Genomic DNA, 24,349 nt, shown 5'->3' with positions numbered 1-24,349 from the left:
GTCTGGGCAAGTGACTGGAACACTGAAGAAGGGATAGAGAGGTAGCAAATTCCATCTCCTAAGAAGGATGGCAACCTGTACCAAGCTTCAGGGATTCTCACATTTCCTCTCCGTTGGAAGTGTCAGTTGCCTACAACACTCCTGCCCCTATTCTTCCTAGATCAGAAAGTCTACCAGATGTGTAAGGTCAGGCATGGTGTGTGTGTGTGTGTGTGTGTGAGTGTGTGTGTGTGTGTAAGCGCCCATATGAATCTCTTTACTTTGTATAAGAACTTTTCCCGTCTCCACCTAAAAGAAGACACAATTCACTCACAAACCAAACCGCAAGGCTTATATTTAAATATTTTATAAATAGTCAGAACCTAAGACCATTCCAAATGCTCCCAGGAAAGCCCACCTCAAAAGCCCTCAAATGGATATATGGGTGTGATCTCAGCTTTCAGCAATGCATTCAGTTATGGAAACCCCCCAGGCTTCCTTTCTTATAAATCTTCATCATCAAAGGTCTCAGTACACCTCAGCATCACTGTCTCATCATCAAATGGGATGGTTGCTTCCTGCAAAACACCAGGGTGGAAGAAATTAAGGGGAAAGTGAGAAATTTTCTACCTGAACTGTCCAGCCCAGGTTATAATCTATTTTGAATGTCCCACCCATTATCCCTAGACCAACCCACTATTGCACCCTCCTTTCACAAAGCTACCTGACTTTCTATTTCCAAACTCCTTTCTCTTTGATCTTTAGTTACCAATTTATGGAAGAAAATAAGAGTTTCAAGAAGGAAGGCAGCATCCTAATTTCACTCAACCTTCTTGACGGAACCGTTTCTTCTATGGTAACCCTAAAAAGTATTTTGGGACTCTCTCTAATGGGACACCAGAATAGGAAAAGTTCTTAAGCTTTATCCCCCATGATAAAACCTCAGGCTGAAAATGGTCCATTGCAAAGAGTTTGAGTTTGATTGTGTCTGTAGGTCAATTAGCTCTCCTCTCCTCTGTTCTGTGACTGGAGCGTACCACTAACCCTAGTCAACCATCTTTCCAAGGTGTGCCCATGCTCTCATGGGTGATAGGGATCACAAGACATGGATTATTCAAGGGAAATTCCTCTTCGCTGCTAAAGAAACATTGAACACATGTCCTACTGATGGTGGGGGCATCTTAAGTGAATGCCCAGGTAAAAAATAAAAAGTATTACCGGTCCTTCCCCTAGTGCAGCTGCCAGCAAGGCTGAAAAACTATTTCCAAGTCCCCAGTAAAGGAGATTCAGTTGGAAAAGGAACTATTTGTATCCATTCATGTAAGAAGGAAAAGAACCAGGTTTCAGCCTCTGGAGGCATTAGCAGAAGCTTGAAAGGAGAGGGATTTAGGGTGCTCAAGATGAGATCAGGAGGCCTAGTCCTGTAGGAGGGGGAAAAAATCAAGAGTTAAAAAAATCAAGAACAAACAAAAACCCAGCTTATAATGTACCAATTTTGAATCTCTGAGTAAACACCTGTGATTTAAATTTTATTCAAAGTGCCCTGTGCACTCTAGAGTGCTATAGGGCCCTAAGAAGACAGACAGCTCTGGAAATTGTAAGCAGGAGTTTGTGAGCTGAAACCATAGCTCACACCAATAGATCCTTAGTAAATGGCAGGTATTTGTGTAAATTAAGTCACACTGGCTCATCTGGCAAAAGCCTGTGGGAATCTGAAATGGAAAATGATAAAGTAGAAAGCTTTTCCTTCTCATGGGTAAGAGAGAACACGGAGGCAATTTAAAGCTGTTCTCTCATCAGTTTTGGGTAGAGAAAGGGCTGGGAGCCTGAAATTCTAAAAAGGCATATTGAGGCTGTCTTTTTCACCTTGCTCCCACAACCTACATACAGAAGCTGTGCTTGAGACAAGAAGTGATTTGCTGCTGAGGGAGAAGCAGGAGAAGGTCCCAAACCAGCAAAAAATCTTTTTGCTTCCAGCTAAGAATTCTAGGGGAGGAGATTAAAAAAAATTATGATTCAAGAGAAAGGTACCAAATTGTACCTTAGTGGTACTGGATTAAAAGGAAAATCGTGCTATATAAAACATGTTTAAAACTAATGACTAGGGGCAGCTAGGTGGTGCAGTGCATAGAGCTCTAGCCTTGGAGTCAGGAGCATCTGAGTTCAAATCTGGCCTCAGATACTTGACACTTAACTAGCTGTGTGACCCTGGGCAAGTCACTTAACCCCGATTGCCTCACCAAAAAGCAAAAAACAAACAAACAAACAAAAACCCAAACAACTAATGGCTGGTGATTGTTTAGGCTGTTTTAGTGAAGAATTACATTTTTAAAAATAAATAAAGGGTGGGAAATCTATGACTCTTAATAAGTCCCTGAGGGTTTAGCCCAAGAAACCCTATTATCTAAATCCCATGGAAAACACTAATAGGTTGAGACTAGAGTTTTGACCTTTTGACAAAAGGTTCACTACCCCTAAATTTCAAGTTCAGGTTTTTTTTCCAAGGACAAGCCTCAATCCCACCCTCACCCCACCCTCAAAATCTGATCTCATTCTAAGATGTCAGCAAATTTCACATAAACCTTCACAAAATGTCCCGCCATCCCACCTGAAACTGGGGTGAGGGAGGACAATCACAGTGGCTTTTTCTCTTCACAGTCAGATTATCATAGGCCTGGTTATGCTGAGAAGGTAGAGATTTGACCTTACTGGGCAGCCCATAAGTAAATAACTTTTCTCTGTTTTTGGTTTTTATACTGAAGTTCAACTGGCATCTCAGACTACTCACCAGAAGGTCTCTGAAGATTATGAAACTGTTCTGTCCTTGTGAGTGATGTTGAAAAAAAAAAGACTTTCTTGCTTTAGAAAGTATTCTCTGTTTTCTCTTAATAGTTTTCAGTTCCATAGGAGAGCACACGACTTAAGTCACCTCCAAATGGAAACAGGCCAAATGAAATGAAAATGAATGCTTAACGGCTCCTTTTTGGTGTGACCAGGAAAAAGTCATTCAATCATTCAGCATTTATTCAACTCCTACAAGATATTTGCCCTGAAAAACTCCCATTAAATAGGAATTTAATTCCTGGACCCTTAGATGAAAAGGCTAATGGGCTATCATCTGAGCTACCTAGAAATTCAAGCAAATAAAATACATTGAAAAATCCCTTTCCCCCATCAAGGAGAGAAGCAAGGGGGCAGAGATCTATCTGCTCTGCTCTCTGTCCTACCTGTGGCAACTGTGTGTTAGCACAGAAAAGGCCCTTTAAGAAACTGATGATCTGCACATAGAGATGATTGTTTTCCTCTGGATTTTCTGAGCTGCAGCCTGCAAACACTGAACTGACAATGGAAATAAAAAGAACATTTAACTCCTAGTTTTTTTTGTTTACCTTTCCCTGGGTATACTTGAATATTTCTACTGAGCCACTGGTGGAATTCCCATACACAGAGACTCCAGCTAAAGAAAGCTGTAGCACATACTCCGTATGTATATGTATATGTATATGTATATGTATATGTATATGTATATGTATATGTATATGTATATGTATGTAGCATATACTCTGTAACCCACTCTCAGCAAAGCTCTATTGTGTCTCCTTAGTTCCTCCCTTTTCATTTCCTGTGATATTAATCACAATTCTGGACTATTCTGGAGCTAAATTTGAGTTGTTCAGTACACATCACAAACAATGAGGACAGGAGTAAACTCCCCTTATTGTGGGATTGGCCTCTTAGCCTCTCGGTGCCCTAGGCAACCGTCAAAGGCTCCAAGGGACAAGTTGCCAGTCTGCGGTGGCAGGGTGAGTTTACTCACTAGGAGCTACCCACAGCCATGAAATCACAAGTCTAGATTAAAAAAAAAATCCTCATGATCAAATTTGTGATTCTGGGCCATAATCTCTAGACAGAAGAAAGGGAAAAATACTTAGTCCCAGTATCTCCTCCCCTCATCCCACAAAGCAGTATCATAGAACGTTGGTTTCATTCTCTAAGGCTGTTCTTTTTATAGAACCAGCATGGTCTAATGACAAGAGCAAGTGGGTTGGAATTCAGAAGGCCTGGCTTTAAATCTTAGTTCTTCTGCTTGTTAGCTATTAACTTTAGGCAAGTCATAAACTTTCTAAACTCCAGTGTTTCTTGGCTGGAAAAAAAAATGGTAGTAACATAGCATGACCAACGTCACAGGGCTATTATGAGCTAGCGTGCATAAAACCTTGTGTAAACTTTTGTGGTTGTTCCTTCGTTTCAGTCACGCACAACTCTTTGTGACCCCATTTAAGGTTTTCTTGGCAAAGATACTAGAGTAGTTTGCCATTTCCTTCTGGATCTCATTTAGCAGACGGAGGAACTGAGGCAAACAGCTTTAAGTGACTTGCCAACGTCACACAGCTAATAAGTGTCTGAGGCTGGATTTGAACTCAGGAAGAGCAGTGAGTCTTCTTGCTCTATCCACTGCACCACCTAGCTGCTCTATGTAAACTTTATATCACTCTAAACATGTCACTATTATTACCCAGAACCCATGTTCATTCATTCTGAAGGGTCCTAGAGGGTAGAGAACACTATATCTTGAAGCTGAGGACTAAGTTTGAATTTTGCCTCTGCCATTTTTCCGTGTGATCCTGGCCATGTCACTTAAGCTCTGTGGGCCTAAATTTTCTCATCTGTTAAAATAAAGGGGGGGTTGGTGTTGGACTAGGGGACCTCTAAGGTGCCTTCCAACTCTAGGTATAGATAGGATCCCAATGAAGGCATCTCATGCCATTCAGTGGGAAACACTGGCATAGTGACCCAAGCAGAAGCCCAGTTCTACAATCATTTTTTCTCTCTGTCCTAAGGGGACAGAGGAATGTACTGCTGGAAAAGAAGTCCCTGGCCAATCTTCAGAGCAACGGCGGCGTCTTCATCCATGCCGCTGGTGAGGGTCTGAGGCAGCAGTATCCATCCTGAGATGATCTTTCAGTTTTTCTTTAGCTTTATCTTGGGTCTTAAATGACCCTCCCCTCCCCACCCCCGAAGAAGGCTAGCAACTTTGAAGCAACCATTTCCTGTGTCACTGACTTGTCTTGGAGGAATAACAATTTATACTACATGCCTCCTTTTCCTCCCTCATTAAAAAAAAAGTAAGTTTATTTCTGTAAGGAGGTAACAATGTTAGCAGTAAATGCAAACTATTTCTTAGCAAGGCTGTCCTTGAACTAAAGCAATATTGTGTCAAGCAATTTTCTTTCTTTCTTTCTTATGTTTTTTTAATTCCTTTCTATTCTTATGAATTTGAGAAACATAGAGCAATTTTCACTAAAACAAAAAGCAATCTCTGCCTTGCAAACAGCAGGGAAAGCCTTGTATAATCTCAATAACATCTTAATAAATGTTCTATCTATCCAAACTATCATCTGTTTATCTATCATCTATCTCTCGACCTATTTATCTGTCTAACCATCTATCATCTGTCTATCATTTATCTGTCTGTTCATCTATCATCTATCTATCTAATCATCTGTCATCTATCTACCTATCTCTCTACCACTTAGCACAATGACTAGCACATACTAAGCATGTAATAAACTCTCTCTCTCTCTCACTCTCTCTTTCTCTTTCTCTTCTTTCTCTCACCTTCTCCACATCTCAGTCCTTTACTCATTTCTTATTCTTTGCTACACACTAAAATGGTAGATGACACTAATAAGTAGCTTGACCCCAGAGGAAGGATGGTCACTAGATTTAGAAGAATGATGGAAAAATCAAGAGGCAGGCATTCAAAGGAGGTGAATTTAGATTCAATTTGAGGAGGCTCTTCCTAACAATTAGGGCTACCTGAAAATACCCCATGTGGTGGTGAGTTCCCTGCCAATTGAAGTGTGATGGGATGACTACTTGTCAGGCCTATGTGGAGGTGATTCACCCTTCAGATAAGGGTTGACCTAGATGAGGACTAGGTACCTTTTAATTCCGAGATTCTGGGATTTTAGATGTGTGCCTGATATTTGAACTCTACCCATGATGGCCAGTTTGGTTTTAACCCACTCTATGTCTAAGCTGAGGGTGTGTGTGTGGGGGGGGTGTGTGGGGGTGTGTGTAAGATCCATGGTTGTCTCAAGGCAAAGGACAGAGGAGTGACTGATTTGAGCACTCGCCCAAGGAAGAACTGACTTAAATGACCCCAGCCCTGCCGCCGAATCCAGGAGGGCTGGTCCTGGAATCAGCTAGGTTCTCTGGGGCTCCTCCCATCCGAGATCATCCCACATAGCAGGCCACTGAAGAGCAGAAGCAGTGACAGGACAGTGACAGTGTGTGCCCTCCCATGGCTGAATGTTTTTGTCAGTTTGCTGTTGTTTTTCAGCTGTTTTTAGTTGTATCCAACTCTTTGTGATCCCATTCGTGGTTTTCTTGGCAAAAATACTGGGAGTAGTTTGCCATTTCCTTCTCTGGGTCATTTTATAGATGGGGAAACTGAGGCAAACAAGGTCAAGTGACTTGCCCAGGGTCATATAGTTCTTAAGTGTCTGAGGCTGGATTTGAACTCAGGTCTTCCTGATTCCAGGGCTGACACTCTATCCACTGTGCCACCTAGCTGTCCAGTTAGCTTGTACACACAGGATAAAAGGCCCACTAAGTGTCTGCCTAGGTAACAAGGTGATGCATTGGATAGAGTGATGGATTTGGAGAGAGGAAGACCTAAATTCAAATCCTGCCTTTGACACTTACTAATTCTGTGACCCTGGGCAAGCCACATAGCCTGCCTCAGTTTCCTCATCTGTAAAATGGGAATAAGAATTGTACCTACTGGATAGGGTTATTGTAAAGATTAAATGAGATGACCAGCAACATACTTTGCAAACTTTAAAGCACTATATAAATGCTAGCTATTATTATCTTACCTGGGGCTGGACACAGCTGCAGCCACATCAAATGCATCTTCAAAAAGTATCTGTAAAGGGTTCACATTTCCTTATGTCAGAAGCAATAATCCATTTCTGGGCCCAATATGCTTGGGATTCCTGTAGCAAAATTCCCTGGTAATAAGATTTTTCTGGCTCATGCAGCCATGCCCTGGAAGCTAGTTACATTCACGTGAGGTCTATCCTGTAAAGTCAGGGGGTAGAAGGGTAGGAGTGGAAACATGACTCCTTTGTTGGAAAGCTGACTAAATTATTCATTCCCTGGCATTTAGCCCCAGGAGGTCAAAGACACAGAGAAAGGATCCATATGGGTCCAAAATATTCACAGTAACACTTTTTGTGCTACCAAGAACACGGGGAAAAGGTGTCTGCCCAGCAATTGGGGAATGAATGAATAAATTGTGCAGTGTTTGAGTGGAATGACATGTTATTATAGAGTAAGAAACTACAAATGTAAAGAATCCAGAGAAACTTCGGAAGCCTTGGATGAACGGATGCAAAAGGACATAAGCATAACCAAGAGGAGAATACATAAGGACCCCAATCATGTAAAAGAAAATAACACTTAAAAAAAAACCCTCTGGGGCAGCTAGGTGGCACAGTAGATAAAGCAGGGGCTCTGGAGTCAGGAGGACCTGAGTTCAAATCCAGCCTCAGACACATAACACACACTAGCTGTGTGACCTTGGGCAAGTCACTTACCCCTGACTGCCTCATCAAAACAAAACAAAACAAAACAAAAGAAAAACCCTCTATGTATGTATTGACTAATCTTGACTCCAGAGGTCTGATAATGAAGCATAATTCCCTCTTTTCAGCAGAAAGGTCGGGACTACAGGTGCAGAATACCATACATACTCTTTGTTGTTCAGTAATTTCAGTCATGTCTGATTCTCCGTGACCCCATTTGGGGTTTTCTTGGCAAAGACACTGGACTGATTTGCCATTTCCTTCTGCAGCTCATTTTATAGATGAGGAAACTGAGGCAGAGGTTTAAGTGACTTGCCCAGAGTCACACAGCTAGTAAGTGTCTGAGGCTGGTTTTGAACACAGGATGATAAATTTTCCTGACTTCAGGTCTGGTAGTCTATCCACTCTGCCACTTAGCTGCCCATATGCTTTTATTTTATTTATTTATTTTTTGTTTGTTTTTGTTTTTTTGGTGAGGCAATCAGGGTTAAGTGACTTGCCTAGGGTCACATAGCTAGTAAGTGTCATGTGTCTGAGGCTGGATTTGAACTCAGGTCCTCCTGACTCCAGGGCCAGTGCTCTATCCACTGTGCCACCAAGCTGCCCCTACCATTTTTTTTAAAAAAAGAAATCAATTTTAAAAAATCCAAAGAAAGAACTGACTCCTTTCCTAACCCTGTTTGGTTAAAAATGTGCTATATTCCATGGAGGGTCTCCCTAATTCTGAGGTGTTGCTGGGTCCTGGACTGGGCATCCTAGAACATGTACATCATCCATGTTCTGCTACTGCTTTCTAAAATCAATGCAATAGTCAGTTTCCTTAACTTTCCTACCCTGGACTGAATCCTTAGAACATACACTTCAAACACTGAGGATGGGGGAGAACTGAAATATGGATGAACACTGAAAAGGGAGAGTGAACTCTGGGGAGCTGACATGGGTATTTTCACTTAGAAGGCAGGCAGACGAGGAGCACAAGGGGACACATGGGGGGCTGTATTCCATTTTAAGGGAGGGGGAATGATTGACTGGATAGGAGGGTTAAATATCTCAGGTCAGAAAGGTTTGTTATAAGGTTGGAATACTATTAGAATCTGCCATGCCAACCAAGTTCCAGCCTAGGATAGTGATGTTTGTTCTTGACTCAGAGGCTTGGGACAGGCATTCCCAGAATGGGGAAAAGAATATAATCACTGACTGAAAAGAAATTCTAATTATTTGGTGTCTGGAGCATACTTTACTTATGGGCAGCTAGGGATAGAGTGCTGATCTGGAGTCAGGAAGACTCATATTTGTCAGTTCAAAATCTAACTGTGTGACTCTGGCCAAGTCACTTCACCCTATTTGCCTCAGTTTCCTCATCTGTAAAATCAGTCAGAGAAGGAAATGTCAAATCACTCTAGTACTTTTGCCAAGAAAACCCCAAATGGGGTTGCAAAGGGCCAGGCATGACTGAAAAATGACTGAACCACAAAAGAGGATACTACCTTTTTCTTCTTCTTCCTCCATTAAGGAGAAGCCCCATTCTCAAAGAACTAGGAAGCACCAAAACTCAGTTGTGTGTTGTATATGTGCATGCACTGGGCCCACACTTTGAGCACTGGAAATACTTGCAAGCTAAGAATTCCATCTCCCTCCACTTCCAGAGGTTTAAGAGGCAGACTGGCAGAATAGAAAGAGCATTGTCCTTGAGGACAGAAGACCCGGGTTCAAGTCTAGGCTCTAATACTATTAGCTGTGTGATAATGAGCAAGACATCCCCTCTTGAGCCTTTTTTATTGGGGTTCAATAATTTCAGTCGTTTTTGTCATGCCCAACTCCTCAAGACCTCATTTTGGGTTTTCTTGCCAAAGACACCAGAGTGGTTTGCCGTTTCTTTCTCCAACTCATTTTATAGATGAGGAAACTGAGGCAGCCTGTTAAGTGACTTTCCTAGGGTCACACAGCTACTAAGTGTCTGAAGCCGAATTTGAAGTCAGGTCTTCCTGACTCCAGGCCTGACACGCAATTCACTGCTCCACCTAGCTGCCCTTACTGAGCCTTAGATTTCTCATCTTAATTATGGGGATGATGATACTTATTTTCCTTATACCTCCACCTCCAAGGTTGTTGTAGCAAAGCACACTGTAAATTGTAAAGCATTATATAAATGGGAACTATTTGATTTGCTATGTTTTTATCCTTATCCTTATTCTAGGCAATGTGGTATAGCACTTCTGGAGCCAGAAGACCTGAGTTTAAATCTACTGCTTACTCTCTGTGCCTTTAGGCAAGACATTTGACCTCCCTCAGCCTCAGTTTCCTCATCTGTAAAATGAGGAGGTTAGACTAGGTGGCCCTTCCAACTCCAGGTCTATGAGTTTATTGGTGAGTGTTGCATCTGGAATCGGAAAGTTTCAGGTTCCAACCCAAGAGATCTAACTCAGGAGAACCCAAGTACCTCTGATACTTACTAGCTCTATGACCATGTGAAAACCTCTTAACTTCTCTGAGACTTGGGCAGCTCTCCAAGACTAATTTAGTAAGTGATTTGCATTGGGGGCAGGAGTCACTGTGCTATGCAAGAAACTATGTGCTAATACAACTTTATTGATGTATCTTAGGTCTAAATGGACTTTGTTTTCTCTTGTTTATTGGAAACTTTTCAATTGCTAAGACACAGCAGACATATCCAGGATGCATGGGATTCCGAGCTAGCAATTTCTCCTCTTTACTGGAAGGTTTCTTCGGCAGATTGGTCCAAGCAAACAAGACATCTGAGTGAACAGAGCCGCACTCTAATTTTGTGCACGGTGTCAAATGCCACACTTGGCACAGGGCAAGCAATTATTAAGTGCTATTTTAAAAAGAGATAATGCCACATGCCTTATCTTACTAATCCTTATGCTAGGCCTTCGAGGAATGGAGTCAAATTTTCCCTCCTGCATACATCTGTCCTGATCTCCCAGCTACTTAGAGACTTCACCACTCATTCCTCTTTCCCCTCAAACTTTCTCCTCTGTGTCTGCGAAGGATGATAATAAATCTATACCCTGGCAAGTGGGGTTGTGGGGAGATGGTGAGGGATAAGGGGACTGGAGCCATGAGTTTGCCCCTTCCCCAAATTCTATACCATCATTTAAGTACAAATTCATTCATTTATGCATCTGTCCTTCCATCCAACCATTCAATAATCATTTGTTAATTACATACTACATGCTTGGCACTGTGCTAAGGACTGGAAGTTGTTATTGTTGTTATGTCCAACTCTCCATGACCCCATTTGGAGTTTTCTTGGAAGAAATATTGGACTAGTTTACCATTTCCTTCTCCAGCTCATTTTACAGATGAGAAAACTTAAGGCAAACAGGGCTAAGTGACTTGCCCAGGGTTACATAGCTAGTATGTATGTGAGGATAGATTTGAACTCAGGAAGATGAATCTTCCTGACTCTACCTACTCTATCTATCCATCTGCTCTAAGGACTGGAAATACAAAGCCAAAAATAGTAAGAATTCTTGTCTTCAAGAAGCTAACATTCAACTGGAGTAGGTAGGGGAAGACAGCATGTACATACATAGATAAACAAAAGCAAATTACAAGGTGCAAAAAGACTTCTGGGACACCCTATACATATACATACATACATACATACATACATATACACACACACACACACACATATATACACACACACACACAGATATATATATATATATATATATATATATATATGAAGTAAATCAAGGTAATTCTGGGGGGAGAGGGGAGTGAGAGAGACAGCACTAATAACTGGGTAGGGAGGATTAGGATAGCCCTCATGTAGGAGGTATAGTACCTGAACTGGGACTTGAAGAAAGTTAGGGATTCTCTTTTATTTTTTATTTTTAATCCTGGGTCTTCTTTGCCCACTCATGGGCCTGATCCCATCGTTGACTGGCATATTTTGACCTTCTTCATTTTCAGCCTGGGCTGGCTCACTTTTCTCTAGGCAGCCTGGGGGCCCCTGCCCCCCAATTCTACCATATTTGAGGCCTTCCATTAACTGCCCACAGAACCACTCAAATCTCATGTATTGTTATTCTTCCCCCTCCCCTATGTCAACCCAATCAGTCTACCTGCCACATTGTTCACTCGGGCCTCTGTGCTTTTGTCCGCATCATGAAATGACTTTCTACTCTCTTCTCTGCCCCTCCATCGCCCATTGCTTCTTTCAAGTTCACCTCTTCCTAAAGGCCTTCCCTGATTACCACGCTGAGAATCCCATCATTGAACATCTCACTTGTGTATCTGGTTGATCCCATGCTATCTTTCCATTGTGGGTGCCGATCCTGCTGAGGGAGGTCAGCTCAAGGGATCTCTCCAACTCCCACTGGGCCTTGACAGGCTGGAAAATCATGGGGAGTCAGAATCAGGGTGGCTTGGAACCAAATGGTCCTTCCCATCCTTGTTGGTGGTAGGGTGATTCAGGTCCCCTGAATCTCCCTCAGGCCAGAAAAGCTGCTTATGGGACATGTCAGGACTACAATTGCCATTTAGGAAGGCAGTAGCCTCTCTCTGAGGAGGCAGCTCAATGGCTCAGTGGGCCTGGAGTCAGGAAGATCTGAATTCAAATCTGGCTTCAGACACTTATCAGTTGTGTGACCCTGGACAAGTCACTTAATCTCTGTTGCCTTAATCCATTGGAGAAGGAAATGGCATCTTGTATCTTGGTCAGGATCTTGATCAAGAAAACCCCACGGACAGTAGGGTCCATGAGGGCATGAAGAGTCAGACCTGACTGAATGACTGAACCACAAACCTGACCCATCCCCTCCACCACTGTTGGGCCAATCGTTATTAGAACTACCTGAAGACTCAAACTCATCCTCTGAGTTCTCTCTTCTACAATCCCTGCCCATAGTAGCTATAGAAGGGTATCTAGGTGGCTCAGTGATAGAGCACCAGGCCTGCAGTCAAGAAGATTCATCTTCCTGAGTTCAAATCAGGCTTCAGACACCTACCAGCTGTGTGACCCTGGGCAAATCACTTAACCACTCTTGCTTCAGTTTCCCCATCTGTAAAATGAGCTGGAGAAGGAAATGGCAAACCACTCCAGTATCTCCACCAATAAAACCCCAAATGGGTTCATAAAGAGTCAGGAAGACCTGAATTCAAATCTGGCTTCAGACACTTATCAGCTGTGTGACCCTGCACAAGTCACTTAATCTCTGTTGCCTTAATCCACTGGAGAAGGAAAAGGCATCTTGTATCTTGGTCAGGATCTTGATCAAGAAAACCCCACGGATAGTAGGAGTTTTTTGTTGACTGAAAAAGACCGAACTGTAGCTATAGAGGCCTCCTGTTATAGTGAATAGAAAAACTGCACTTAGAACCATGAAAAATTGACTTCAAGTCTTACCTTTGACATATTCTGGCTCTGTGACCCTGTCTAGGACTCTTAATTTCTTTTCTTTTCTTTTTTTTTTTTTCGGTGAGGCAATCAGGGTTGAATGACTTGCCCAGGGTCACACAGCTAACAGACACTTAATTTCTAAGTGGCCCAGGCAGTAGCAGTCTGAGAGTATAAAAGCTGCTGTTCTGCACTGGTCAAGGAAATCACTTAGAGTGCCCTATACACATAAAATCATAGATCTAGTAAAAAAAAAAATTTCTATGTGACCAACAAGCCAGCCTTGTGGTAGTGCAAAGATATCAGCTATGGTCCTAGTGATATTCTTCACACATTGAGGTCACCCTGGACAAGTTTTCTGGCCTCTTTCCCTACATACAGCAAAGAGCACCTCTTCTGGACCTACCTCCATCTCCCCCAAAAGACCAACTTACCTCCTCTGGTGTGGACACCAGGGATCCACTGGCCTCTTGGCTGCCAACTCCGCTGTCCTTCACACTGCCCTCAGCAGCACACGCAGGCTCCCGACCCGGAGCCTCTGCATTTACGGAGCCACTTTGTCTCTGAGAACAGGCCCGGAGGATGCTTCCTCTCTTCTCCTCTGGAAGCTCTTGCCACAGATGAGAGATGGCGGTAGAGACGATGGGCAGGGTCACCTGCTCAGGGGAAATAACTCCATTCTGGATCAGAAGGTCCACTGTCTGCTTGTAGAAATAGAGGTATCTAGAAGAGAGGAAGGCCGGTGGTGGGGCGGGGAGGGGTGGTCACTAGAGGGCCCTATAAGAAGCCACTTGTCCAAGGTGCTGCTACCCACCTCCTTTTACTCTCATGCCCATGTTTCATTGAGGTGTGACTGTTTCACAGATTCTCAGAATGGGAAGAGACTTTAGCCAACCGGGGAAGGGATGGTCAGAATCCAGTGTCTGCATCAGAGCAGGAATCCCTTCTAAAATATCCTCTAACAAATGGTCATGCATTTCCAAAGCCCCAAAATACTACCCACCTTCTGACAGAGGCACACTGAGATACTCATTCTTGGACATGGCCAATGAGGGAATTTGCTTTACTTGACTATACATATTTGTTACAAGAGATTGATTGATTTTTTTTTTTTTGGCTAGGCAATGGGGTTAAGTGACTTTCCCAGGGTCACACATCTAGTGAGTGTTATGTGTCTGAGGTCGGATTTGAACTCAGGTCCTCCTGACTCCAGGGCCAGTGCTCTATCCACTGTGCCACCTAGCTGCCCCAGACTGATTGATTTTTGCTGTTCGTTGGGGGGAGAGAGAAAATAAATGCTTGTTAACAAAAAACAATTTTAACAACACCTTTGCTTATGTACTTCTTAGTCATGGCAGGGCGGTGGATATAGGAAATGGCAGCAGGATCAATTCTTCCCTATTACGCAGTTGGGAAGATTGAAATGACTCAACCTAGATCATTAACTGAATCATGAGTAGGGTTGGGAATAGTGTCCCAGAAGTGGCCTGCTATTTAATATTAGACCCAACTTTGTCCTAGATCTTAGGATTTTTTATTGATGAGGTGGGGATGAGTGAGGAGAAATGGTTCTTTTTAGATCATACCATTTTGACACCCTACTTGTTCATGGCGTCCTTTAATTTTTCTGCTCCAGTCCTAAAGGCTAAAGCAGGACATTCAACTAGAAACCACAGGCCTGGCCTGGCTGGGAATGAGCATGGTGAGAGTCCTGTACCAGCTCTGGGTTTATTTCCTGGTTTGTAAACAAGTAACAACTTGATTTGCTCGTGAAGAAGGAACATTGTTGTGAAGTGCTCCAGGGGCCTTTTGGAGAACACCATTGATGACTCCCTCAATCACCATGATTATAAACTCCACAAGGGCAGGGACTTCATCTAACATAAGTATTCTCTGACCTCCATCTGTAATGCCCCATAGAATAGTCTTACTGATTTCAGCTTCATATATAGAAGAAAAGATTCTTAACAACTAAAGGTGTCCAAATAAGGCAGAGGCTATCTCAGGGGTTCATAAATTCCTAATTCATAAAGTTGTTGTGAAGATGAAATGAGATAATGTGTCAAATGTTTCATGAAACTTAAAGTACTATATAAATGTTAGTTATTATTATAATTAATTCTCTTTCAATAAAATGGAGCTAGGCAGTGAGAGATGAAGAGTTTCTTTATGTCTTTCATGTTATGTCAGGCTCAGTATAAGACCCGTGCACCTCATATGCAACATAAGGCTCATGTAATAGCCTTAAAAGATGCCTATCAGTCAGGTCCTGGCTGAGTAGAGAGGCTTATTAGCAAATAGGCATCGAGGGACAGATATGCTAAGGCAATTAGGTGGTACAGCGGAGGTAGGTAGGTGGTACAGTGGATCGAACACTGGGCCCAGAGTCAGGAAATCCTGGGCTTAAATCTGATCTCAGACACTTACTTGTCATGTGATGTTAGGCATTGATTGATGATACCATAATTGATGAGAGTCAATTATGCTCTTGTTTGACTCAGTTTCCTCAGCTGTAAAATAAGGCTGATAATAGCACCTTTGTAAAATGCTTAACATAGTATCTGGAACATAGTAGATTCTATTCTATAAATGCTAGCTATTATTCAGCATAGTGGATAGCATATTGGATTTGGAGGGAAGATCTGAGGTTCAAATCTGAACTATGCAAATAATGCTACTATTAACCTGGGATGAAAGGACCCCTTTATAACATAACAGATGCTGTCTTGCCCATGAGCACCTCCAACACGTAGTTTTATGGTGTATTATTTCCAAGTAAAATGTCAGCTGCCTTGGACAGCCCATAGATTTCGTTTCTGAGCATGGAAAATACCCAAAGAGGGTTTAAAAGCATCGTATTGGTGCCCTCTGCTGGCCACATTCTACCCTGATGCTTTGCACATCATGACTAACTTCTGCCTGGGAGGAGAAGGGATGATGTGGAGGGTTGCCTCTCTATATCACCAGACAGGTCTTAAGATCATACATCATAAATTCAGAGCTGAAAGGGATTTTAGAGGCAGGCCATGGAGTCCAACCCCCTCATTTTTTCTTCCTCTCTCTTTTATTATTTTATTATTTTAACAACCTCCAAATAGAATGGACATTTGTATAAACACAGAAGAACAGAGAAAGATTATTTGCTGTGTCTATTATAAACAGCTTGCTTTTCTATTTAAAGGATGAGATACAATCAACCTATAATGGATCTCATTGGCTGTCTGGGGAATCCTGTGGACCCCTTCTCAGAATAATTTTAAAGGTATTAAAGAAAATGCATAGGTTTACAAAGAAAACCAATTTATACTAAAATAGTTATATATGTATATGCAGTACATATATGTATATGTATATGATGTATATATGTGTGTATAGATAGATAGATACAGATTTAGATAGAGGTTACAGATTCAAAACCTCTGCTTTTAGGGGTAGTTGTGAAAACTATGAAGCCCACAATAAAACACTTCACCAGCCAGACAACTAGTCTAGGTCAATGCCTTTTTGCTCTGTGACTGAGCCTGGTAGTGCTACATCCTGCACTCAGCATCTCTGGCTGGTCCCCAGAGGGGCTGCCTCTTTCTTTCTTCCTCCACTGAAGCAATTCCAACTAGAGATGCAGCCTCAGGACCCTTATCTCTCTCTGTCTCTCTCTCAGTCTCTCTGTCTCTCTCTGTCTCTCTCTCTCTCTCTCTCTGTGTTTCTTTATCTGTCTTTCACATACACACACACACACACTACTATTACCAACACTACCAACCATTGCCAAGTAGGCCATCACCTGCATACCGTTCAAATTCCATCAAGTCAGGAGATGAGGTAACAGGGGATGAGTGGGAGAGTTCACCCTTTCTCTCCTCTTCTATCTCCTGCACAACTTCTCTGTCAAACTCTTGAATCAGATACCAGATTGCTGAACCATTCTCACCCATGGCTTCTGATGTCATGCTGGGGAAAGAAACAGAGGCACACATTGGATGGGCAACATCTCTAGCATCTATCCCTCCCTCTCTCTCCTTTCTACTCTCATTTCTACCCCTTAGTTCAGGCCCTTGGACTACTTGGACTAATTTAATTGCACCACTGACTGGGTTAAAGTAATGATCTCCTAATAAACCTTCCTTCCTGTATTTTCTCTTCCTACTCTATACCACTAAACTCATCTTCTTCATGCACACACCTGCTCATTTCACTTTTTTGATTAAAAAGCAGCACTCTACTGCCAACTGTATAAAGTTCAGATTCCATGGTCTGGCTATATCTACTCCTCCCCACATTTCTAGCTCTATCCTATATTATGTCCACCACTACCACCACCATCACCACCACCCTCACCCCCGCCCCTACCTTTCCTCAGCCCATATACTCCATGCTCAAGTCAGACTAGAAAACTTGCCCTTCTTTCCTGCATAGGTCTCATACTTACCCATTTCTGTATTTTTACTTCCATTGCTCCTCAGGCCTGGTACAGTCTTCCTTACATCTCTGCATTTGCTTTAAATTCTTATCTACGCTTTAAAGCTCAATTCAAAAGCCACCTCCTCCAGGAAATCTTCCCTGGTCCCCTAAGTTGTTATTCAATTGTTTCAGTCATGTCTGACTCTTCATGGCTCCATTTGGGGGTTTTCTCGGCAAAGATACTGGAGTGGTTTTCCATTTCCTTCTCCAGATCATTTTACCGATGAGTAACTGAGGTAAACAGGGTTAAGTGACTTGCCCAGGGTCACACAGCTAGTAAGTGTCTGAGGCCAGATTTGAACTCAGGAAGATGAGTCTTCCAGACTCTAGGCTTGGCACTCTATCCACTGCACCACCCAGCTCCCCTAAGTTAGTAATGAATGATCTTTCCCCCATCCGCAGACCTCATAGGACACTTTGTTTGCAACCCACTTATTCACTATTTTATACTAATCAATTGATACACACTTAAGTGCCCAGGATTGTGCCAAGTGTAGGGGATTCGAAGACAAAAGTGAAAAAATCCCTGCCCTCATGGAATTTACATTTCACTGGGGATACAACATGTCCATAAGTATATGCGAGATAAATAGAAGTCAATTTCCAAGGGGAAGGCACTAGCAGCTGGATGAAGGGGGGAAGTCTTCTGCAGAAGAAAATGGCCCTCGAGCTGAGTCTTGAAGGAAGTTAGGAATTCTGAGATACAGAAGTAAGAGGGAGTGTATCCCTCATACGAAGGACAGCCATGAAGATGGAAGATGACAGTAAGGAGGCCATTTTGCTTGGGCCATAGTGTCCAAGAAGGGGAATAATGTGTACCAAGGTTATTCGGGTATGTAATATGCTCTTGCTAGTCTATAAGTCCCTTGAGGCAGAGATCTAAAGTTAGCATCTCTTCCAGAATCTAGCACAATGCCCAGCATGTAGTTGGTGCTTCAGAAATGTTTGCAGAATGTCCTAAAACTTTGTAAGTCTGCAGTGCCTTACCTGTGGTTGTTGGAGTACATCCTGGCATACTCTTCTTTGACCTCCTCTAAAGTAGATGCATTTCCATCCTCCAGGTTGAAGGATTCTGTTGGCAGGAAGAAGGGAAGGAGTTGGAAAGAGATGTCGCTGTCCGGACAAGAAGCCTGACACACCACAGTTCAACCCTAAGGAAATTCTGAGGATGGTTCCCTCTTCTAGACATTAGGGGCACCAGGGGAGAGAAAGGAAGACTTGCAAAACCAGCGATGAGCAAAGAATTAAAAAGACAAGAAACACGTAGGATCATAGAGCAAGGAACCTTAGAGCTGGAAAGGGGCCTTTGGGATCTCCTAACTCATCCCCAGTCTATCTAAGGATCCTCTTTGTCTTCCTCCTCCTCCTCCTCCTCCTCCTCCCACTGGCTGACAAGAGACTCCAGAGTGATCATTTGGTCCTTCAGTCATATCCAGCTGTCCTGCCCCAGAGGGCTGCCAAAGACCTCAGATCAGGCTGCTCACCTTTGTCTCTCATTAAATGAAACTCTAACCCATCTATCCAGACCTAAACCCCACCTGATTGGGAAACAGGGCCAGGTTTGACCCTGGAGGGAGAGAAGGGACACACGGGTACCCAGTTACCTTTCATCTTCAGCAAATTATCCAATGTTTGCTCCAGTTCCTGAATGTGATTCTTCGCCTTACGCAAAACCTGCCACTGAACACAAAGGCAAAGCCGAAGGCCCTCCCTGACCGCTCGAAGCAGGTGTGTGTTGCTGGAGGCAGAGAGGGCCATCCCCGTGGGCCCTTCTTTCCCACTCCAGCCAGGCAGTCTTTGGGCCATTTTGGTGCAAGTGATAGGAATGGGTAAGATTACCGAGCCCAAATTCAACTGTAAGGATTTAAGACTTTAAAAGAGTTCATGTAAATGGGTTTTATAGGAAATACCAAAATACTTGGGTAAGCTGAGATCAGCAAAACGTTACTTGAGTGTTTTTAGTGTTTTGTTACAATGCCAAGCTGAGATCAGCAACTTAAATGTTGATGCGTACACAGTGGCTATAACTCTGCCCCTACAGATTTTTAACAACTGCAAACCTGTCTGGTGATTACAATGAGATGGCAGATTCAGAGCTGGAAGGTACCTCAGAGTTCAGCTATTCCAGTAGTTCTTAACCTGGGGTCCATGATTTTATTTTCTTTAATATTCTGATAACTATTTCAAGTTTTCTTTGTAATTCTTTATTTCATGCATTTAAAAGCAATATTTTAAGAAGGGGGGGGTCCCAAAGGTTTCACTGGACTTCCAAAGGGGTCTATGGCAGAAAAAAGGTTGAGAGCCCCTGATCTAGTCCAACTGAAGCCCCAAAAAGTGAAGTGAGCTCAAGGGAACACCTGCTAATAAGTGACAGCGCCAGTACATGGATTACAATTCCAACTCTCTGTCCTGGGCCACAGTACTTTGTCAAAGATGTTACCAGGAAGATGCCTCTTAGCTTGGTAAAGGCGAAGTTATGAAAAACCAACAAACAAAGCACTTTATGGTGTATTCGATGTAGCCAGCGCTAAATCTGTTAGGTTTGAATTATGGTTTAGGTAATTTCTTTAAGAATGGCCTAGAATAGATCTGTAGGCAGGGATTGTGGCTCATGCTTTTTTTTTTTTTTTTTTTTTTTTTTACCATGGAATACAGTCATCCCTTTCACATTGAGACTTCCCCCACTGTGGTTTTGATCTATCGCAGGTCAGCATAAGAAATTAAATGGGAATGTTTTGGGGAGTTCTGTGGAAGCTGCAGGCGACACACAGAGGCCAACAGATGACAGAGCCTATGACCAAATACTTAATCCAAATTTTACAATAAGATACTGTAAATACCCCATAAAAGAAAAAGAAAAAATTCAGACTTCTCTGGTACGAAGGGGCCACCAAAAAATTTTGCAATAGATTTTCCAGATTGCAGGCGTACCACTTCCCTAACCTCCTCCATGTGGAAGGCATTTCTGTACTTAGCACAGTGGTGCGGGCATACTCCTTCACTGATTGATTGGTTGCCTGGCTAAGCATTTCTACTCACTACTTTTAGATAGAAGATTTCCTCTAACAGGAGATGACCTGGTTTGAATGTCAGTCTTCAGGATGCCTCACTTCAATGTACGTAGGCAAACAAGTAGCAGAACTAGATTTGGCTTACCTGTAACAATGTGCTGCCAGCTAACATTACAATCCATCATACAAACAGGGGCTAACTGGAGAGCAGAGACGTGGCTCAGATTTATCTTTGTGCCCCTTTCGGCCATGCTTTAAGCCGGCATTTCATAAATGTTTGTTGAATTTTAGTAGCATTGCAGTTCATCTAATAACTCATTAAAATAACCACCATCACAACAGGCACAATTTCCACCTGCATTGTCACCTTTAACCCTGAATTGGTGAGCCCAGAAATTTCCTCTTGGCTTTTTTTCCCCCAAAGTGTGAAAAGTTAGAAAAGGGCAGACGCAATTTAAACTTCTGAAATTCTTATTCCACAAAGCTAGATGGTTTCTTTATTGCATTCCACCTCACTTACATATTGCATCTGGTAGGAGTTAAGTTTGCAATTTTAGATGAACTCATACACTAATTGGACTCACCACAGGGAGATGCTCAGATCAAAGCAGTAGCCAAGGAGATCTGACCAACCCAAAAGACAAGGGAGAAGGACCAGACACAACAGTACAATAGAAAACATTTCCCATTTAACATAATCCACCTTAGCTTCACCAATCTACTCAAAATAGAGGCACACTTAACATTGCTCCAAGCAACACTATGGCCCTACGAGGCCTATGACCCAGTGGAAATCAAACCAGATTTGGAGTCAGAGGGCATGATCTTGGACCAGCAACTTAATCAATTCAGGCCTCAATTTCTTCATCTGCAAAAACTGAGGGGTTTGAATAGACGGTCTCTGAGAGACTTCTTTCAGCTCTCAGTTTATAATCCTACATGCACTCAAGGAGCCCAGTGTCTCAAAACTATAGGGAAAAGTAAGCAGAAAGAATAGGGTTCTTGTCCATGAACACCTTTACTGTGTAGAACGATTCATAATCCTTTAAAGTTTGTAAAGAAGATTGTGTAAAATCTTCTCCTTTCTGTTCTATTTCCATATGAAAGTGTATGTTGTACTTGATGTTTGTGAAATTCAGAATTTTTTTTAAACTGCAAAAAAAAGTAAGTTCAGAAATTATTTTTTCAAATCACTTTACATACACTCCCTTTCTGTTCCTCATAACAACCCTATGAGGTAAGTGTTATAGTTGTCTCCATTTCATAGATGGGAAGACTGAGGTTCAGGGAGGTGAAATTAATTGTCATGGGTCGCCCAACTAGTAAATGGCTAAAGCAAGAGGTCTACCTGACTCCAAGCCCAGCACTCCAGCTACCTGTCTCTACTGGTCCTAAATGATAAGTCACCACCCTCTCCACATTGAAGGAAAAGTCTGAATTACAGCTTCTTTCAATGTAGATAAACATTCTACTTTAGGTCTTTTGGCCCTATAAGTTAATGTAGCAAACACTTCCTTGATAGCTGAAAGACACAATTCAGGACTGTTCCTTTCTGGATGGCTACAACTTCTGATGCATGGGGAGATGACTTTTAATAAAGTACTGTTCTGATCTAGGGGCAGCTAGGTGACACAGAAGATAGAGGGCCTGGAGTCAGGAAGATCTGAGTTGAAATTCAACCTCAGACACTTACTAGCTGTGTGACCCTGGGCAAGTCACTTAACCCTGTTTGTATCAGTCTCTTCATCTGTAAAATAAGCTGAAGAAGGAAATGGCAACCACTCCAGTATCTTTGCTGAGAAAACCCCAAATGGGGTCATGAAGAGTCAGACACGATGGAAAATGACTGAAAAACAACAAAAAGCATTTATAGGGTGCCTTAAGGTTTGTAGAGTACTTTATATGTATTATCTCATTTGATCCTCACAACAACCCTGGGAGGTAGGTACCATTATTACCCCCATTTTAAAGATGAAGAAACTGAGGTTGAGAGATGTTAAGTGACTTGCCAAATGCCACCCAACTAAGTGTTTACAAAGTCTGTTGAGATCACAATTAACAAAAAATTACCACAGGTAGAGGCATTATTTTACCATCTGCGCTAAAATACAGCAGTCTTGGGCTCAGAAAGGACCTTCAGGGTCACTGAGTCTAACCTGGACCCAGACAAGAATCCCCTTTATACCATACCTGATGAGGGGTCACCTGGGCTTTGGTTGAAGCCCCCTAATGAGGGCAGTGATGAGAGACAACAACCCTTCCCCCATCGGGCCCCTGCCTCCTGGGTGCAGCTCACTGCACTCCTGGTGGATAACTCCAATTGATAGAAAGCTTTTCCTTATATGGAGCCAAATCTACCTGTCTTCCGTGTCATCCCACTACTTCTAGTTCTGTCCTCTGAGCTAAGAAGTCTAATCCCCTTTCCTCCATGATTGCCCTTCAAACACCTGCTGGACAGCTCTGGGTTGCAGACAGTAGTTAGAGGGCAAAGGTACTGTGAGAAGCGGGTGTCTGGCCTCCAAGATGCTCCAGCTGTATTATGAAGTAAAGCAAGTGGGACGGAGTTTCATGATTAATCTAAGAGAGCCATAGCTGGTTTGAGGAAGGAAATGGAGTCATCTCCCTGCTCTAGGGGTCTGTCACACCAGAACACTCAAGTTGGAACAGCCCTGTATCAGAAAGGCTTTTCCACACGTGCACACAGACAGGGATGCTTTACACACATGGGCACATAGATCGATGGCAATGCCCCAGCTTGATGATCACGACCAGTCAGCTAACTAGGGGGCTAAAGCCCACCCCACTCCACTTGCCTTAGACATTTCTGGCAGGAGGGGGGATAGTGTTGTCAGAAGCAATTGAAACGTGGAAGGCTCCTGCACAGCCCCTTCCCCCTGCCCCAGCACACCCAGATTCTATTGTCTGATTCATCCTGACAGGTTCCTCTATGGTCCCTTTTCCCCACTATGCTTCCTTGCCAACCCCTCCACCTCTATTGCATTTTTCAGGCAAGGAACAGATGAGCTCATAAACTCATAGGTTTAGATCTGGAAGAGACCTTAGAGGTCACATAAGCTTTTTAAAAGATGAGGAAGGGCCAGCTTGATGGTGCCATAGTGCACAGAGCACCAGGTCTGGAGTCAGGAAGACTCATCTTCGTGAGTTCAAATCTGGCCTCAGACACTTACTAGCTGTGTGACCCTGGGCAAGTCACTTAACCCTGTTGGCCTCAGTTTTCTTATCTGTAAAATGAACCGGAGAAGGAAACGGCAAACCACTCTAGTATCTCTTCCAAGAAAACCCCAAATGTGCTCATGGAGAGCTGGATATGACTGAAAAAAATGACTAAACAACAATGAAAGTGAGGAAGCTGAGGCCCACAGCAGTTAAGTAACTTGTCCTACATCATACAGGTGGCAAGCATCAGAGGTGTGATTTGAACCTAAGCCCTCTGACACAAAATCCAGCGCTCCTTCTATTGTCCCAGGCTTCCTTCCTCATCCCGAAAAACGTTGGGATCCCTGATCTATATCCACTCAAGGAGATATGTATGTCAGCTTGTTATTTCCCCTCCCCCTTGAGCCACTCACCCCTGCCTCCCCATACCTTTGGTGCTGTACTATCAGACTGAGAAAAAACCATTCTCCTAAGGCTGTTGAAGAGTCCGGCCAGCGTTGCACGATCCCGGGCCTGAGACAAGCGTCTGCGTACCGCCCGGGGCTCTAACTCCTGCAGCTGGGCTATGAGTCTGGGAGCCACTCTGACATATGGCCTGCTGTAGTCTCCAGATGTGTCCATTAAAAGCTGTAATGGAATATTAAGCCTTTTGCCCTAAATAAATAAATGCACAGGAGAGAGAGAGAGAGAGGGAGGGAGGGAGGGGGAGAGAGAGAGAGAGAGAGAGAGAGAGAGAGAGAGAGAGAGAGAGAGAGAGA

The 24,349-nt window shown here is 43.0% G+C and overlaps 1 protein-coding gene across 1 annotated transcript; it reads right to left on the bottom strand.

The window, feature by feature from the left end:
- Nucleotides 1–389: 389 nt before the first annotated feature.
- Nucleotides 390–24,212, bottom strand: STRA8 (stimulated by retinoic acid 8). The gene is made up of 8 exons (XM_027842388.1): nucleotides 24,021–24,212; nucleotides 19,008–19,083; nucleotides 18,391–18,475; nucleotides 16,735–16,893; nucleotides 13,380–13,668; nucleotides 6,864–6,913; nucleotides 3,207–3,318; nucleotides 390–557 (listed from the first exon to the last, which is right to left on the bottom strand). Exons 1-8 carry the CDS (start codon nucleotides 24,210–24,212, stop codon nucleotides 483–485), a joined length of 1,038 nt encoding a protein of 345 aa, XP_027698189.1. The 3' UTR covers nucleotides 390–482.
- Between the last annotated feature and the right edge of the window lie 137 nt (nucleotides 24,213–24,349).

Source organism: Vombatus ursinus, unplaced genomic scaffold (assembly GCF_900497805.2).
Source record: "Vombatus ursinus unplaced genomic scaffold, bare-nosed wombat genome assembly UNPS02014870.1, whole genome shotgun sequence".
Classification (NCBI taxonomy): domain Eukaryota; kingdom Metazoa; phylum Chordata; class Mammalia; order Diprotodontia; family Vombatidae; genus Vombatus; species Vombatus ursinus.
Note: the sequence above shows the minus strand (reverse complement) of the source record. Positions and strands in the feature narration are given on the sequence as shown.